This window comes from Sparus aurata, chromosome 12 (assembly GCF_900880675.1).
Source record: "Sparus aurata chromosome 12, fSpaAur1.1, whole genome shotgun sequence".
Lineage (NCBI taxonomy): Eukaryota > Metazoa > Chordata > Actinopteri > Spariformes > Sparidae > Sparus > Sparus aurata.
Window position 1 is genome coordinate 5,842,913 of NC_044198.1, and position 14,117 is coordinate 5,857,029.

Here is a 14,117-nt window from a genome sequence, read left to right on the forward strand (position 1 = left end):
ACTGCACCTTTTGCTCATGGTTTAGGCAGGTAGGCTCGGACATTTACTATTTTTCAAACTAAGACTTGGTCAACTGGGTGCTAATGCTTAATACATTACTTTGCCCTGTCCTCCACATCAGAAAATAAGATGTTCTATAACACAACAATCTGCTTCCACTGGCACTTAAACATCAACATTTAACCCTTGTACATTTCTGAGCAGCCACAATTTTTCATAAACATAATATTTTATTAGATTTTCCCAAACTACGGTACCAGCTACGGTGGCCAAGTGACTGAGTTGTAAGAAAATATCTGATATTTCAACAAATCATGAGAACATAAAGGGTTTTCTGTAAAGTGTTTTATTCACATCGCATAACAAAAACAATCTATAACCAAGGCATTTATTTTGAGATTTTGTCAAAGTCTTAAGTGAACTTTGAAATGTTGTTTATCATCATTGCTTGATGACAAATATAAACACATCACAGGATGGCAGAGGAACGTATCAACACCATTCAAGTTTTAGAAAAAATACATAGTATTTATTTACAATTCAGTCACTGAAAAACCCCCAGTTCCTCCTTTATATGCACTGCTCTGTAAAATAAAACAACAGCCACCCTTATTGCGGACAAGCCTCTATACTGATCACGTTGACCTGCTCCCCAGCACACCTTCTGGCCCCAACCTCACATTCAGTCATCGTCCTTGCAGCGCTGCCAACACCGGTGCTGACGCACAGGGGGGCGGAGCCTTCAGGGCATTCTGACACGTCCTGACAGACGCATTTTCTTGTTGATTCTAGATTTGGAAAAAAATGATGAGGTCACAAACATGCTTATGTTAAAGAATTAAATGATTCAGTTTGTAAAAAACAAAAACATTTAACCCTAATGCGCTGTAATCATTCAAGTGTCCAGATCTACTTACTGCTCCTACAGGGGATTGTTAGAGACATTTTAAGTGCAATCACACTCTGTTTATGGATACTGGCTAAATGCTGCCCGTGTTAACAACGTGTCTGATGGTCTGATTGTCCCTGCTTTTTATCCCATTGGTCTTCAATGTAGAGGTTACTACAATGTAGTTCATTGAAAAGACTGTAAAGACTACAAAATAAAACCAAACTTATAATAAAAATTCATTATCCTCTGAAATAGGCCCAGCAAACTCACCCTGACAGACGGTCCCCGGTTTACAGTCCTCACAGGAAGTCTCTGGCCAGTTACAGTCGCTGTTGCTGGCTAACGTGAAGCTCCGCCCCATACACCGCAGAGCTCCAAGCTGACAGACTCCAAGTAAACGTGGTGGAGTTGAGCCGAGTCTGGCGCACAGCTGCAGAGAAGTCCTAAATGAAGACAATACATAGAAACGTGCGGCGTGTTATTTTATTGTAAACCTTTAAACCAGGCATTTCCCTGTGTGTTGTGCAGAAATAATAATCGAAAAACCATACTCACGAGCACTGAAAGGGCATCTTACACACACAGTCAGTTTTCCCTACATTTTCCCACAGCTCACACTTCAGGCCACGAGGGGGTGAGGGAACTGTGGGCGCTGAGAAGAAAATACATGAAGGAGGTTTAGTGTTTGTGTGCTTAACAGAAACACAACCTTTCTGTTATGGTTCACCCTCACTGCTCTCATAGCATCATTTTTGGTTACAGCAAAAAAAAAAAACCTTGATGGGTTAAAGCTATCAAGTTATGGTGGGCCACAGGCAAAAAGCAAGCACCAATCATATCATATCGCATTATATTGAATTAACGTGCAATATGGAACAACGATCCCATAATTGACCTACTCGCAGAAACAGGCAAAAACAATCTGATAAAAAAGCATTTAGTTTTCATTTTATACATTATCAACATATATTTCTACACAGGTGGCTACTTATACGTCCAGCAGACACAGAACAAAAATATCATATTGAAGTCACGTTATAAAATAAAGATTTGGTCCCCCTGTCTGTCTCTCTGTTTGGTGCTGGGCAGGTAGTGTTCAACACATTATCAGGCCTGTGTGCTGAAAACAGCTGCAGTATTATAAATGTGCCTCAACCCTGAAACAATGAGCTAAAAGAGGCTCAAAAATAGATCTAACAGATTTCATCCTATAAATATATTTCGGAGAAGTTCATTTGTTCAAGGTACAAAGCTTTTTGGCATCTGATACTGAAAATAAATGTACTGTACCGGCTTTACAATGAGTGCTGTCTGGTGAAGGAGACCACTGAAGACTGGGACTGCACATGATCTCTGACACCGCCCCATCCAGCACTGATCCCACAGGACAGGACAGGGAGACTCTGTCTCCAATCTGATAGGCTGCTTTGGTGGGCGTGGCTACAACTTCACTATTGAGAGGAGGAATCCCACATGTGGAACCTGGAACAGGAAGATAGGCCCTCTGAGTAAGATGTAACAACATTTGGATTCGTAGACAATAGGAACATCATTAACTGTTTAAATTCAACCAACTGATGCCTCGGTTCCACAAAGCTCAGTCTGCGTATACGAGTTAACCATTGATCTAATAATGGAAATCTGGAAACAGCATCAGAGGCAGTGCCTGGTTCATTCCCAAAAAAAGCATGACTTCTAATTCTTAAATTACCGGGATCTTCCACACAGCCTCTGCAAATATGAGGGGGGCTGTGTTTCTCAAAAAAGCGTATCCACTGTTTTACAGCAGCATCTTTCATAATGTAAGCTTACGGGAAAAATTCTCAGGCCAAGGTGCATCGTCTTGGGGTTTGGAGTAAAGCTGCTGTCCATTCATTGCTATGGGAAACTCCATGATATCCGGTGTGGGTGGGACTTACCAGAAGTTGTGAATTTAAACCTGAAATTGATAATGGGTTGATCCAAAGTTGCTATAATTATTATTTACTAAAATATATTTACAAAACAGCATCACAATTGAGCTCGACACCAATGTTTTTGATAATAAGAGTGTTGACTTTTAACATAACTTTTTACAGAAGAAGATTTTAAAAAACTTAAATGAATAAACTTCAGTTAGCTACCCAATGAGGATTTTCCGTCATCACAAGCGGGGACTTTTACATAATGTTACACAGATGATACTCATAGCATGAATGAGAGTGAAACAAATCTAATTTCTGCATCTCGATCCTCATCTGCTTTAAAAGGGTTACTTGAAATCTGCTACAGTGAGTCACGACTGAGATATTCTGCTAATGAATGAACAATAGAAACAAATACATAACCTCCGTGGCAGAGTTAATGAAGTGATGACCTACTTTCACAAACCATCGCTCCTGTCCTCCACCTTTGGTTTTCAGTGCATTCAGCCAGAGCGTCTCCACTGAGGTGATACCCGTCTGCGCAGGAGTACTCCACAGTGTTTCCAACCAGGTAGAAATCTCTGGGATTCTGAGAAAAAAAATACACAACAATAGTAGCTATGCTCAAAATTGTGCACTTAATCACTGCTCCCTAAAATAATTCTAAAAAAAGATTTACAATTTTAAAAACTGTTTGGTAACCTTTTCAGACACTTCTTTGGAAACCAAAGAGCCTCACCTGAATGAATCCATTCCTGAGATTTGGAGGTGCTCCACATGTCTTTGGCGGGGTCACAGAGAGACTGAAGCACTGAGGCTCCATCACCCTGCACACAAACAATATACAGTGAGAAAACTGCGAGAAACTATAACATTTAGTAGAAAGACTCAGTTTTGGTTAAGGTTAATGTGACAAATACATTTCTGTGTGTATGTGTCCTTACTTTAAATACTGGATGTCTGAGTCCTCACAAGGCTTCTGCTCCACCTGCAGTCCGATGCAGTGCTGGCCACCTCTGCTGGGGGCGGGGTTGTTGCAGCTTCGGGTCCTTGAACTTTGACCTCCAGAACAGGCTCCCCAGGAGGACCAGCAGCTCCAGCTGCCGTGGATCACCCCTGAGAGAGAAAAAGATTATCTTTGTTACCCCGTCCTGTTTGTGAAGCAGGTTGTCACGCTGACTGAGCCCCACGCTATTACAAAAACGTTTCTTTATTTTTGTAAATCCTTCGGTAAAACACTTTTCATTTGAAGACTCCTAAGAAATAATCAATAAAAGTAGTTTAGATCAAATTGGACCAACTTTAAACCTGATTTAAATCTTGGTATATCTTGAATTTCTAGTACACTACATATAAACTATACAGGATTACTTTAGTGTTAGCTTTATTACTCTAAATCATTCCAAGTTTACAGGTCCAGTTTCAGATCTCTAACTCTAATATGAGTGATTCATCAGCAATTGAGACAATTTGTTAAATTGCAGCTCAGTGCCCCTGTTCTTTTGGCCTCCCTGCAAATTGTTGCAGACAGGCTGCTTAATTAGATTTTTCTTTTTTCTTCTAGTATTTATTGCATAGATGAATGTGTACACTAAGATGCAATCATTAAAAGCAAATGTTTTACAGTTTTTCTCAATTGTTTTACACACAAAAACTGGTACTTGAGACAAAATGACCACAACATGTAACTGATGCACCAACCCCCTGAACCAATTCTGCTAAACTACGAGCACAATTCCTGCTTTACACTCAAATTGCAGTTCTAAAACACACTTTTTTTTCAAAACACTACACACAATTCTCTGCATTTGGCACAATTTTCATGAAGAAAATCTCTTGCTTTCACAAAGAACACTGTCATTCAGAATTCTAAAGTGAACTGCCCTACTATGCACACTGACGCATCACATGGGCAAACACCTAGACACCCTACACAACACACTCATTCCACCAGAGCAGCTCAGGTACGTTGTCATTTGGGACAACGTAAGTTTCCACTGGGCTGCTCTGGTTCGTAACTGGTTCACTGCCCAACCACGCCTTTATAGTTGTTTATCTCCCTCCATATTCTCCATTCCTCAATCCTATTGAGAATTTTTTGTAAAGTGTATGACCCAAATCCACAAATCCACAAATGTGTATACCCCTTCTCCAAACTATGGAAGATGCATGTGGATATATAGCAGTTTGTGCTTTTCATGGCTGGATTCACCATGCTAGGTGATGTTTCTCCTGCTGCTTGGCCAGGGAAAACATTGCTTGTGATGTGGATGAGGTGCTGTGGCCAGACCGAAACAGAGGAGAGCATGTTGCACAGTTTTTTTGTTGTTGTTGTTGTTGTTTTACTGTAACTGTGTACAGTAAATTCTTCTGTTGTTTTGTATGTAGACCGTATATTGTTGTATATGCACTTTGTGTTGGTTGGGATGTACACTGTATACATTGTTTTTGTGGGAAAAATAAAATATATCTGTTACCTTGTATTTGTGTCTTCTGAGTATAAAAACAATATTCTCAAATATTTTACATCACACTTATGTATGTACTGACTGTAGTAAGTGTAACTGAACAAAAAAGGCCTAAGTCATTATGATGAATGAAGAAGTGTTTTCCATTCATCATAGTGTTTTACACTGAGCACATCAGTGTTCAACTGGTTCTTATAAATGTCTATTCATTTGATGGTTTGTGTGTGTCATTTGAAAACAAAATACCATTTTGAGAAGAAATAACATTGTTTTGAATGTAAAGTTTAATTTTGCAGGAGAATTGAGGGGTTTTGCCCATTGTGTGTGTGATTTTTGATTTGTGTGTAGAGTTCTGAGAGCATGAGGCATGCTCATAGTTGCCAACTCTCCCGATTCACGCGGGAGACTCCCGATTTTTAACCCTGTCTCCCTCGATGCTCCCGGTCAGTAATTTCTCCCGTTAATCTCCCGATTTTACAGTAAAGGAAACAAGTAAGATTGTGGGGTATATTTGTTGCAGTATCTGGCAACCCTGGCCTGCCTGTGCGGATGAGCAGGTGTGTGATTCTTCCTGATAAATCCCTGCTATTTGTATAATTTCTACAAGTCACCGTTTAAGTTGAGTGACTGAAATCCTCGTCATCCTATTCAAAGGCTGTAACAGGCGACTCATTGAACCGGGGTGAAGTTAGTTTCAGGTTGGATATTCTGTGGATATCCACTCGGGTCCAGCAGCGACTTTACTGAGGTTCACCCAGTGTCAGCAGCAGGAGGACGGTCAGCTCACCTCCAGAGCAGCGCTGAATCACTGGAGACTGATTTAGGGACCGTCATTAAATTACTTAGCATAAATATATTAATACAAAATAATTGCTGTTTTTTTCAATATCTTTCATGTCATGTAACCCAGTGACTCCAAACCAGCTGCAGATTGTATCAGTAAAATGGAAGAATAAGACACACCTATTGTTATTGTATTTTAGTGCTTTCTCTATTTAATATGAATATTAATATGCAAATGATGAAAATGATTTTTTTTTTTTTTTTTTAAATCTCACCAGTAGGTGAGATTTAAAGGGTCATTTTTAAAAAATTTCTTCCGGGGGGGGGGGGGCATGCCCCCAGACTCCCCTAGTGTTGCTAGATTATCAACTCAGAGCACAGCTGCTATTAAAAAAATTTAGGGGAAACACTGTTCTAAGAATTTTGGACATGTGTGGTTTAAAATACAAGGCAAGAAATTATGACAAATAAATCGCACACCTGGCGAAGGAACCTTGTTACTTGGACCGATACACCGATGAAAAAAATCTCCCTATTTTTCATAACCCAATGTTGGCAAGTATGCATGCTTTCAGAAAATGTGTGTAAACAATCGAGAAAAACTGTAATTAGGGGTCGATTACCTTTTTGAAAAAAAATAATTCTACCACTGGCATCTACATTTATAATTTGTCTCTTACATAGAACACATTTTTATTTAAATCTAGTATTATCATTTTTAACCCAAACTAGACCATGTACCTAATCCATTATCCCCTCAGAGTCTTTTCCTTGTTTACCTGGTTGTTCTCCGGTCACAGCCCCCCTCTCACAGGCTTGTCCTGATGTTCCTGGCCGGCAGACGCAGCGACACTCGGAGCCCGTCAGCAGCGGCTGACCGTTGTTCTGGCAGGGCTGGCAGTGACAGGGATGCTCCTCTGCCAGGTACTCCTCTGTGGCTCTTTTCAGGTGGAGCTTCTTCAGACCTGCACACTCCACCTCTTTCACCAGCTCATGCAGAGGACGTAGCTGGAAAACAAGTGCGCAGTTTATTTATTAATGCCCACATAAACCAGGAAATACAAAGAATATAGGCGTTTGAAAATGATCAAATATCTGACAAACTAAGTAATCCTTCTATAATAATGAAAATAAATGCATTAATATATTAATTCAAAATGTATGTTATTCTTTCCTATGTCTTCTGTGCCTCACAGGTCAAGCAATCATTAGCATACCTAGCTAACTAGCTTATTACTGACAGCGCTGACCTAAAGCTAAGCATCAACATTTGCAACATTATTTTTCTGGGGCTTTAGGCAACGTTTGAAAAAGTCCTGTTAAGGAATAAGACATCACTGTGAGGGAGCCGGTTAAAGATGCAAATATATTCAAATTTAGGCTAACGTTGGAGGGTGATGTTTTATAAACCAATCACATTTGTCTTGGCGTAGACGTAGCATCATCCTTTAAGCTTGAGTTACCTACTTTAAAACATATGAGGAAAGCACAACATATGTATAGAGAGCTTAGGTTAGTTAGTTAAAGCAATGCAAAAACGATTTAATCAGTCAGTCAAATCATTCAGCCAGTAAGATACGACTAGCTGTGCTGACTGTCATACCTTCTGGTTTATGACTTCAGGGAAGTCTTTGACAGACGAGGCCCAGTTGTCGTAGATCTCTCCGTTAGCCTCTGGTTTTTCCAGATTCAGAACAGACAGAGCGCCTTTGAAGGCTGGATCTCCCCCGAACACGTTGACCTTAATGGGCATCTTGTTGATGTTGTGTCCTGCAGATCAGTGGCAACAGGTTCAGCTTGACTCTTTGATGGTCCCGTTTAATTCAGCGTAATCATGTATTCATTCAAAATTGAATTACACCCAGAGTATAACTGACTTCACTCACCCTGACTGGATGATAGAGATTTTGTCAGTTTTTCGCAGACGGTCTTGACTTTCTTCCTGAACCAGCGGCGTTTAACCTTCCTCCAACATCTCTGGTATTCAAAATCCGTGGTATCTTTACACAAACAAGGCACAATGATGTCAAACTGTTCAATATTACCAGCTAACATGCATCAAATTGCAGTACACTGAAAAGAAGAATAGCTTTTAGGAGATGGTGCTAACATGGAAAACAAAATCAGACATTTCAAAGCATTTATTGGTGTTAAATCCGTATCAGTTCAATACATTTCATACACATGTTCATGTTTCAGGGGAACTTGAACATCCAATTGTAGACTGTTGTAAAAATGAAAGCTTCATATGCGCTAGTTACCAACATGGCCAATGCAAGAAACAAATTCACACGATTCCCTAAAAATATAACACATCACATTCACTCCCCTTAACATGTTATTAGCTGTATCAAGATTTCTAGGTACATAAAGGCACTAATATCAATAGCAGATATGTTTACATCAAAAGTTCTTACCGGTAGATGCGAGTGCCTGACGGTCTAACTGTAACAAGGCTTGATATTCGCCTCCCAGCGAGCCCTCTGAGAGGTAGTGTGTGCCGTATGTCTGGAGGAGCCGTCGGTAGGCAGAGTAGTCGTATGTGAGCGGCAGCGAGGACAGGGCCTTCCAGAAGCCTTGGGTCAGAGTCAGATACTGAGGAGCAGAGTTTTGGAACTGGGCCAGCTCCACTTTATTCTTCAGGATCAGAAGTCTGTAGGCCTGGATGATAGATATGAAAAGAATAAGCCATTCCCTTTGAGAGGGTGGATAGAAACCTTTAACCCATCTAGTGACCAAGGCTGAAGACAGCAACTTCAGGCAAAGTTTGCCCAACAGTAAGAAGTCTGAACTAAAATGATTTGTAAGGTAGATCAGGTGACATCACTACCTTGTTGTCAGTGAGCTCTCTGTGGAAAGTGCGACGATCGTGTCCCACCAAGGCGTCCGACTGGATGTGCCTCATGTAGGACCAGGTGCTCTCGTAGGACTCATCGCTTTCTTCATTGTCCACTGTTACCTGCAGCACAAACAAAGGCAACAGAGCAACATTTAGTTGTAATAGAGAAAGTGCTGTGAGAATAGCTCAAGAACATGACTCTGTGGAAGGCAACATCTGTCTGTCCTGCGAGGTAAACAGAGGTACAATCAAATTAAGGCTGCAAATACATTAAACTATTACAATACATGACTGTTTACTTCAGTATGAAATACAGAGTATAATGGGATTATAACTGTTTAGTAGTATTTAAACAGTATAAAACAGTATTTGGGTTTAAAGCTGTAATAGAAACTTGAATTTCTGTTGATTGTGGCGACCCCTGTGGACAAAAGTGTAATGAGCACTACTGTCTCCTTTCTAAAGATCTTGATCTGGCTATTTGTAAGCAACATGGCACACAGTATTTTGAATACTATAAATGAGGTCATATATTTATGCGTGACTATGCAGTGACTGGGATATATAATGACTGGAAAACAAAGTAAACTTTGCTCTAAATGTAGTGTTTCACTGTTAAAAGAAAGCTGCCAAGCTCAGCAGCCAGACTCATGTTAGAAGCATTGTTGGTGATGAGAACCAGGGCGTGTTTCTCTATTCCCCACTCGTCTGCAATTGCTTTGAGAAACTCACACATATTTGCGCTTGTGTGGCTATCATCCATAGCTTTCGTCTGAAGTACGTAGGACATTAGCTTCCATTAACTGCTGACATAATGAGCTGTAACGGTCACATATGAGACTGTAGCTCTGGATGTCGAGGCATCGCAGGTTATTGCTACCCTGTGAGCAGAGTTGAGGGACACTTGCACGGAAAGGCTTGTCACCTTGTAAAGATTTGGAATCGATTTAAGTGTGAAAAAGTTCCGGGATGGAATAACATATCTTGGCTACAGACTGTGGACCATGTAGCGGAAGCCAGTAAGAGGAGGACTCCAGTTTGTATTACTATTTAAAAAAAAAAATACAATACATTTTTTTTTTTTTTTTTTTTTTAAATCTATTTTCGGAAATTTAATAATCGAATCATAATCGTCAATATTATAATCGTGATTAATCAATAATCGATTTTTTTCACCACCCCTAGTAACCATATAGAAATAACAAATCTTCTCATTTCAGGGTTACATTGAGACTGTTTCACACCAGTTAAAAACTCCTTGGAATACTTTTTAAAAAATTGCCGCAGAGGAGTATGGTCCCCTCATCCACATATGTGACCAGCCAACATGGCTTTAACTGTTGGTCTTACCTCAAAGTTGTACCTGAGGATGCTCTGTGGCAGTCTGAAATAGACCTTATGGTCGCCACTAAACACCTTCCTGCACTGGCCCCCAAAGCTCCAGGTGTTGATCACACCTGCTCTCAGTTGGCCTGTTAACACGTCGTACCTGTCAAACATGATGCAACAAAAAAACTATTTTACTTTTATCTTAAGTCTCCATCAATTTGACTTCTATTCACCCACAATATGTCATTTACAGGATTGTATAGCTGTTGTTTAAACTTGCAAGACACCAGGTTCCTGGTGTTGGAGTTGTAGCTACTCACCCACTGCCCGTTAAGTCAGAGTTTGGAGGTGTTTTGTCAATGTCACAAGAGTAGTGGCTTCCGTCTTCCTCGCAGTTTCTCTCGTCCAGACCGTCCTCACAGTCCTGGTCTCCGTTACACAGCAGAGAGCGGCTGATACACTGACCTACATAAGGAAAATGAAGAGTTTACCTTTCACAAAGACAAGTCTTTTTCAGTTACATAATGACGTCACGTGACATGATAACCAAATTAACCTCGCCTTGACCCTCCCTCCAGGCCTATTAATAAATAGTTGTTTACATTTTTTAAATAATAGCTTAGGCAGATTTACAGCATACCAGTAGTGCAGCGGAACCTGTCTCCACAGCCGGTGTCCAGGGGACATCTTATCTGCGGGACACATGGTTGGGTTTGTGTAGCTTCTCCTGAACATGGCACACCTCCAAACTGGGCGTAGATCTCCACGTGGCGAGTCCGCACCTGAAAAGGAATCAATTATAATCATGAAATTACTAAAGAAGTGAACAAATGAAATCATTACCAGTGGATTTTATTTACTGTCTTTAGCAATTCAGAATCACACTGAACCAGAACACAAGAAGCCAGACCACAATCTGTTTACTTTGTCTGCCTTTTCTGGCGACTACTTTTTATTTCCCAAAATTCCATAACTTTGTCGATTAGACCTGGTTTTACAGTTCGTGTTTGGGGTTACCTTTTGGTCACTCCTCCAGGCAATGAAAAAACTGTAAGTCTACACAATGTCAAGTACAGTAAAGTATTTGCATGCTTGGAAGTACCTTCGTACGGGAGCAGCCATCACACACAGACCAGTCTCCAAAAGGCCCCCATCTGCAGTTTACAGGCTGCTGACAGCTGGAAGGGAAGGACAATACTGTTACATACAATACAATACAATACTGTTAAATTCACATCTTGAGAATGAATTGATTTATTCATTCATTTGAATCATAGGTATGGACAATGTGGAGAAGAGAGAATTTCACACCATCTATACACTGTCATCCAAGTTATAATCCTGCAGTACGATGTGTGGACAGGTTGTGTGGTACAGTACAATACATGTGTACCTACCGAACTGGAGACAGAAATGCGAGCAACAGTGCCAAAGAAGACAGACGTGCCTCCAAATCCAGCTGTACACAAAGAGGAAGAAAACGGTTAACAGTTAACTCAACATCAGACATCTTCACAACGTCAAGGAAATGAGTTGTGAGCTTTCCATTTTGCCAGCATTCACCATGAATGAAGGTCCCAGTTTCTCCAAGTAGAAAGTGAAGTAAGTACATTTACTCAAGCACCTGAAAAAGTGAACGAATGTGTTGTGGAGTTAACAGTACCTTCATGATGTGCTCCTCAGAGTCCAGTCCTCTCTTCTGGTCCAGCACCACGACACTCAGGGTCATATAATCAGCACCGGGGTGATTTCTCAACAGAGCCCTCAGGTCTGGAATTCCCACAGTGAAGAAACTCATCCAACCAAGTCTGAACATCTATGCTTATCTATACTAACCGGCTCAGTTCACACGATGAGTCATAGACAGAGTGTTCTTCAGTCCAAATTCAATGGGGCTTTGTTTTGCTCTTTCAACAACACTGTGAGCCTATTTCCAGTAAAATTATAACAATCCTGTTTGTTTTTGAGTGCTGTGGGGTTTTTCAAGAAGCCGTGATGAATTATGCTGTTTTGGCTGAACAGCCTGATTGGATTGCGACAGGGGCAGTTGCGTCACAATAGGTTACCCCGCCGTCAGAAGCTGAGTCAGCATAATTTGGACAAAGGTCGCAAAAATTCCCATTTGGCTCGTATTTTGATGCACCGACTCTGCTGCTCGTGTAAACACACAATGCCAGTGAAAATAACATCCACATGTTCATTTGCAATGCCATTTTTTTTTTTATCCGTGCCAGTATGCAAGTATTGGATTCAGACTGATAGGAATCTTTTTTTTTCACATCTGGGGCCGTGCATTTTGAGGAACTCTGTATTATTCAAGACAGTTGTTTACAAAGTGCGATGTTGTTATAATACTGGGTTATTTATTTTTGATGTGTTTGTTTAATATGGAAATATGGACACACCACAATGTCATCAGATCCTGTTGATATCATGTCTCCTCCATCTCTGTGCAATACAGACACACACACTAGAATAGAATAGATTAGACACGTGAATGTCATTGTATAAAATGAACACAACTGAACACAACTGCGCTGTGTGCAGCGATCCTGTTCAGCAGCAATATACAATCTAGAAAAGTAAAATTATCCAAAATAAAAATATATCCATAGAGAAATAACTTCTAGACAGTAGATCGAACTAAATACACACTTTTTGTGCAGTGAATGAATAATTAAGTACACTGTTAAAGTGCAGTGACTGAATGAACAAATAGATTTCTGCAACAGTCCAAAGGATGCAACTTTATGCACGTCCTCGTTTGCGTCGTGTCGGGGCCTCTCTCTGCTCCGCTAACAGAGAGCAACAGTGGCTAATGTTAGTTTACACACGCAGTCCTCTGACATTAACTAACTACCGGCTTACAGCAAAGCACAGAAGTTCCACAGAGCCCCTTTAATCATGTCGTTCTTTTCATTAAAACTCGTAAAATACATAGAGCCATGAGTGAAATGTCCAGAGGAATACAAATAAACAACAAGAAAATCCAAAAGCAACAAAAAGAAAGAATGTGAACAAAGACACCAAAGGACTCCACACAAAACAGAGAAGTGTTCTGTTCGCACCGTCACCACATGTGGATCTCATCCAAACAGAAAACCGCCACTTGGTAAACAGAAAGGTCTGAGTGGATTGTAGCAGGGAGCAGTGAGCCGGCATAGACCTGCAAACATAATTAGTTATGGTCGCCATCTAGTGGGCGATGTATCTTCTTCAGGGTTTGATGTCACACTGTAGCGCCACTATTTGTTTGTATTAACGATGAATAAGACCGTTAGTGGAGCCTTCTTTCATTTCTGGTTTTGGGACATTTATCAACATTTTCCCCTTTCCCATTTTCTCATCTCAGCTGAGCTGTGGTTGCAAATTACATATCAAGACCCGGCTCATCTCTACCTTTTCAATATGATTGGTATTATTATGCACTTGATGAACTTCCACACCTTTACTGTAATTATTAAGTGTCAACATCTAAGCTGTTTTACTCCTCGTTCTTCATGCTTGTATACACAGTGACATGTCTACCATTGATTAATCATTACCTGAACACTGATCACTGAGCCAAACCTCTCCTTGAAAGTGTTGGGGGAAAGAGAGCGAACAAACAAGGAGCTGGGGTTTTGTTAACCAGGTCAGGGGTATCTGCCCCACTGACCAATGATAGCTCAGTGCCGAGCTGCCCTGGGCAGAGCTCAGACCAAGAGGCGAGAACCTGGAGGATTGTGGGGGACTGAGTCCATGGCAGATCAGTTTAAACTACGCGATGACTGAACTTTCTGTGGATCCCAACAAAAGCAAAATCAGGTCGTCAAATCTGCCTTCTCTTGTTTCTTCTCTGCAGGAGAAATATAATATATGTTATTACACGTTTTTTACAAGTTTAATTTCTTTCTTTTAAC

The 14,117-nt window shown here is 40.6% G+C and overlaps 1 protein-coding gene across 1 annotated transcript; it reads right to left on the reverse strand.

Moving 5' to 3' along the window:
* Nucleotides 1–329: 329 nt before the first annotated feature.
* Nucleotides 330–12,046, reverse strand: c7b (complement component 7b). Its single transcript, XM_030434847.1, has 18 exons — nt 11,879–12,046; nt 11,613–11,674; nt 11,318–11,393; nt 10,856–10,997; nt 10,536–10,680; nt 10,237–10,375; nt 8,878–9,006; nt 8,465–8,708; nt 7,934–8,047; nt 7,651–7,817; nt 6,827–7,055; nt 3,741–3,912; nt 3,536–3,623; nt 3,253–3,385; nt 2,183–2,374; nt 1,448–1,544; nt 1,163–1,335; nt 330–788 (listed from the first exon to the last, which is right to left on the reverse strand). Exons 1-18 carry the CDS (start codon nt 12,029–12,031, stop codon nt 610–612), a joined length of 2,634 nt encoding a protein of 877 aa, XP_030290707.1. The 5' UTR covers nt 12,032–12,046; the 3' UTR covers nt 330–609.
* Nucleotides 12,047–14,117: the final 2,071 nt, after the last annotated feature.

Coding starts and splice junctions, on each gene's coding strand:
- c7b (XM_030434847.1), bottom strand. CDS start 12,031: ATGTTCAGACTTGGTTGGATGAGTTTCTTCACTGTGGGAATTCCAGAC. Junction 11,675..11,878: donor CTGAGGAGCACATCATGAAG/GTACTGTTAACT, acceptor CTTTGTGTACAG/CTGGATTTGGAGGCACGTCT. Junction 10,376..10,535: donor TCTGACTTAACGGGCAGTGG/GTGAGTAGCTAC, acceptor CATGTTTGACAG/GTACGACGTGTTAACAGGCC.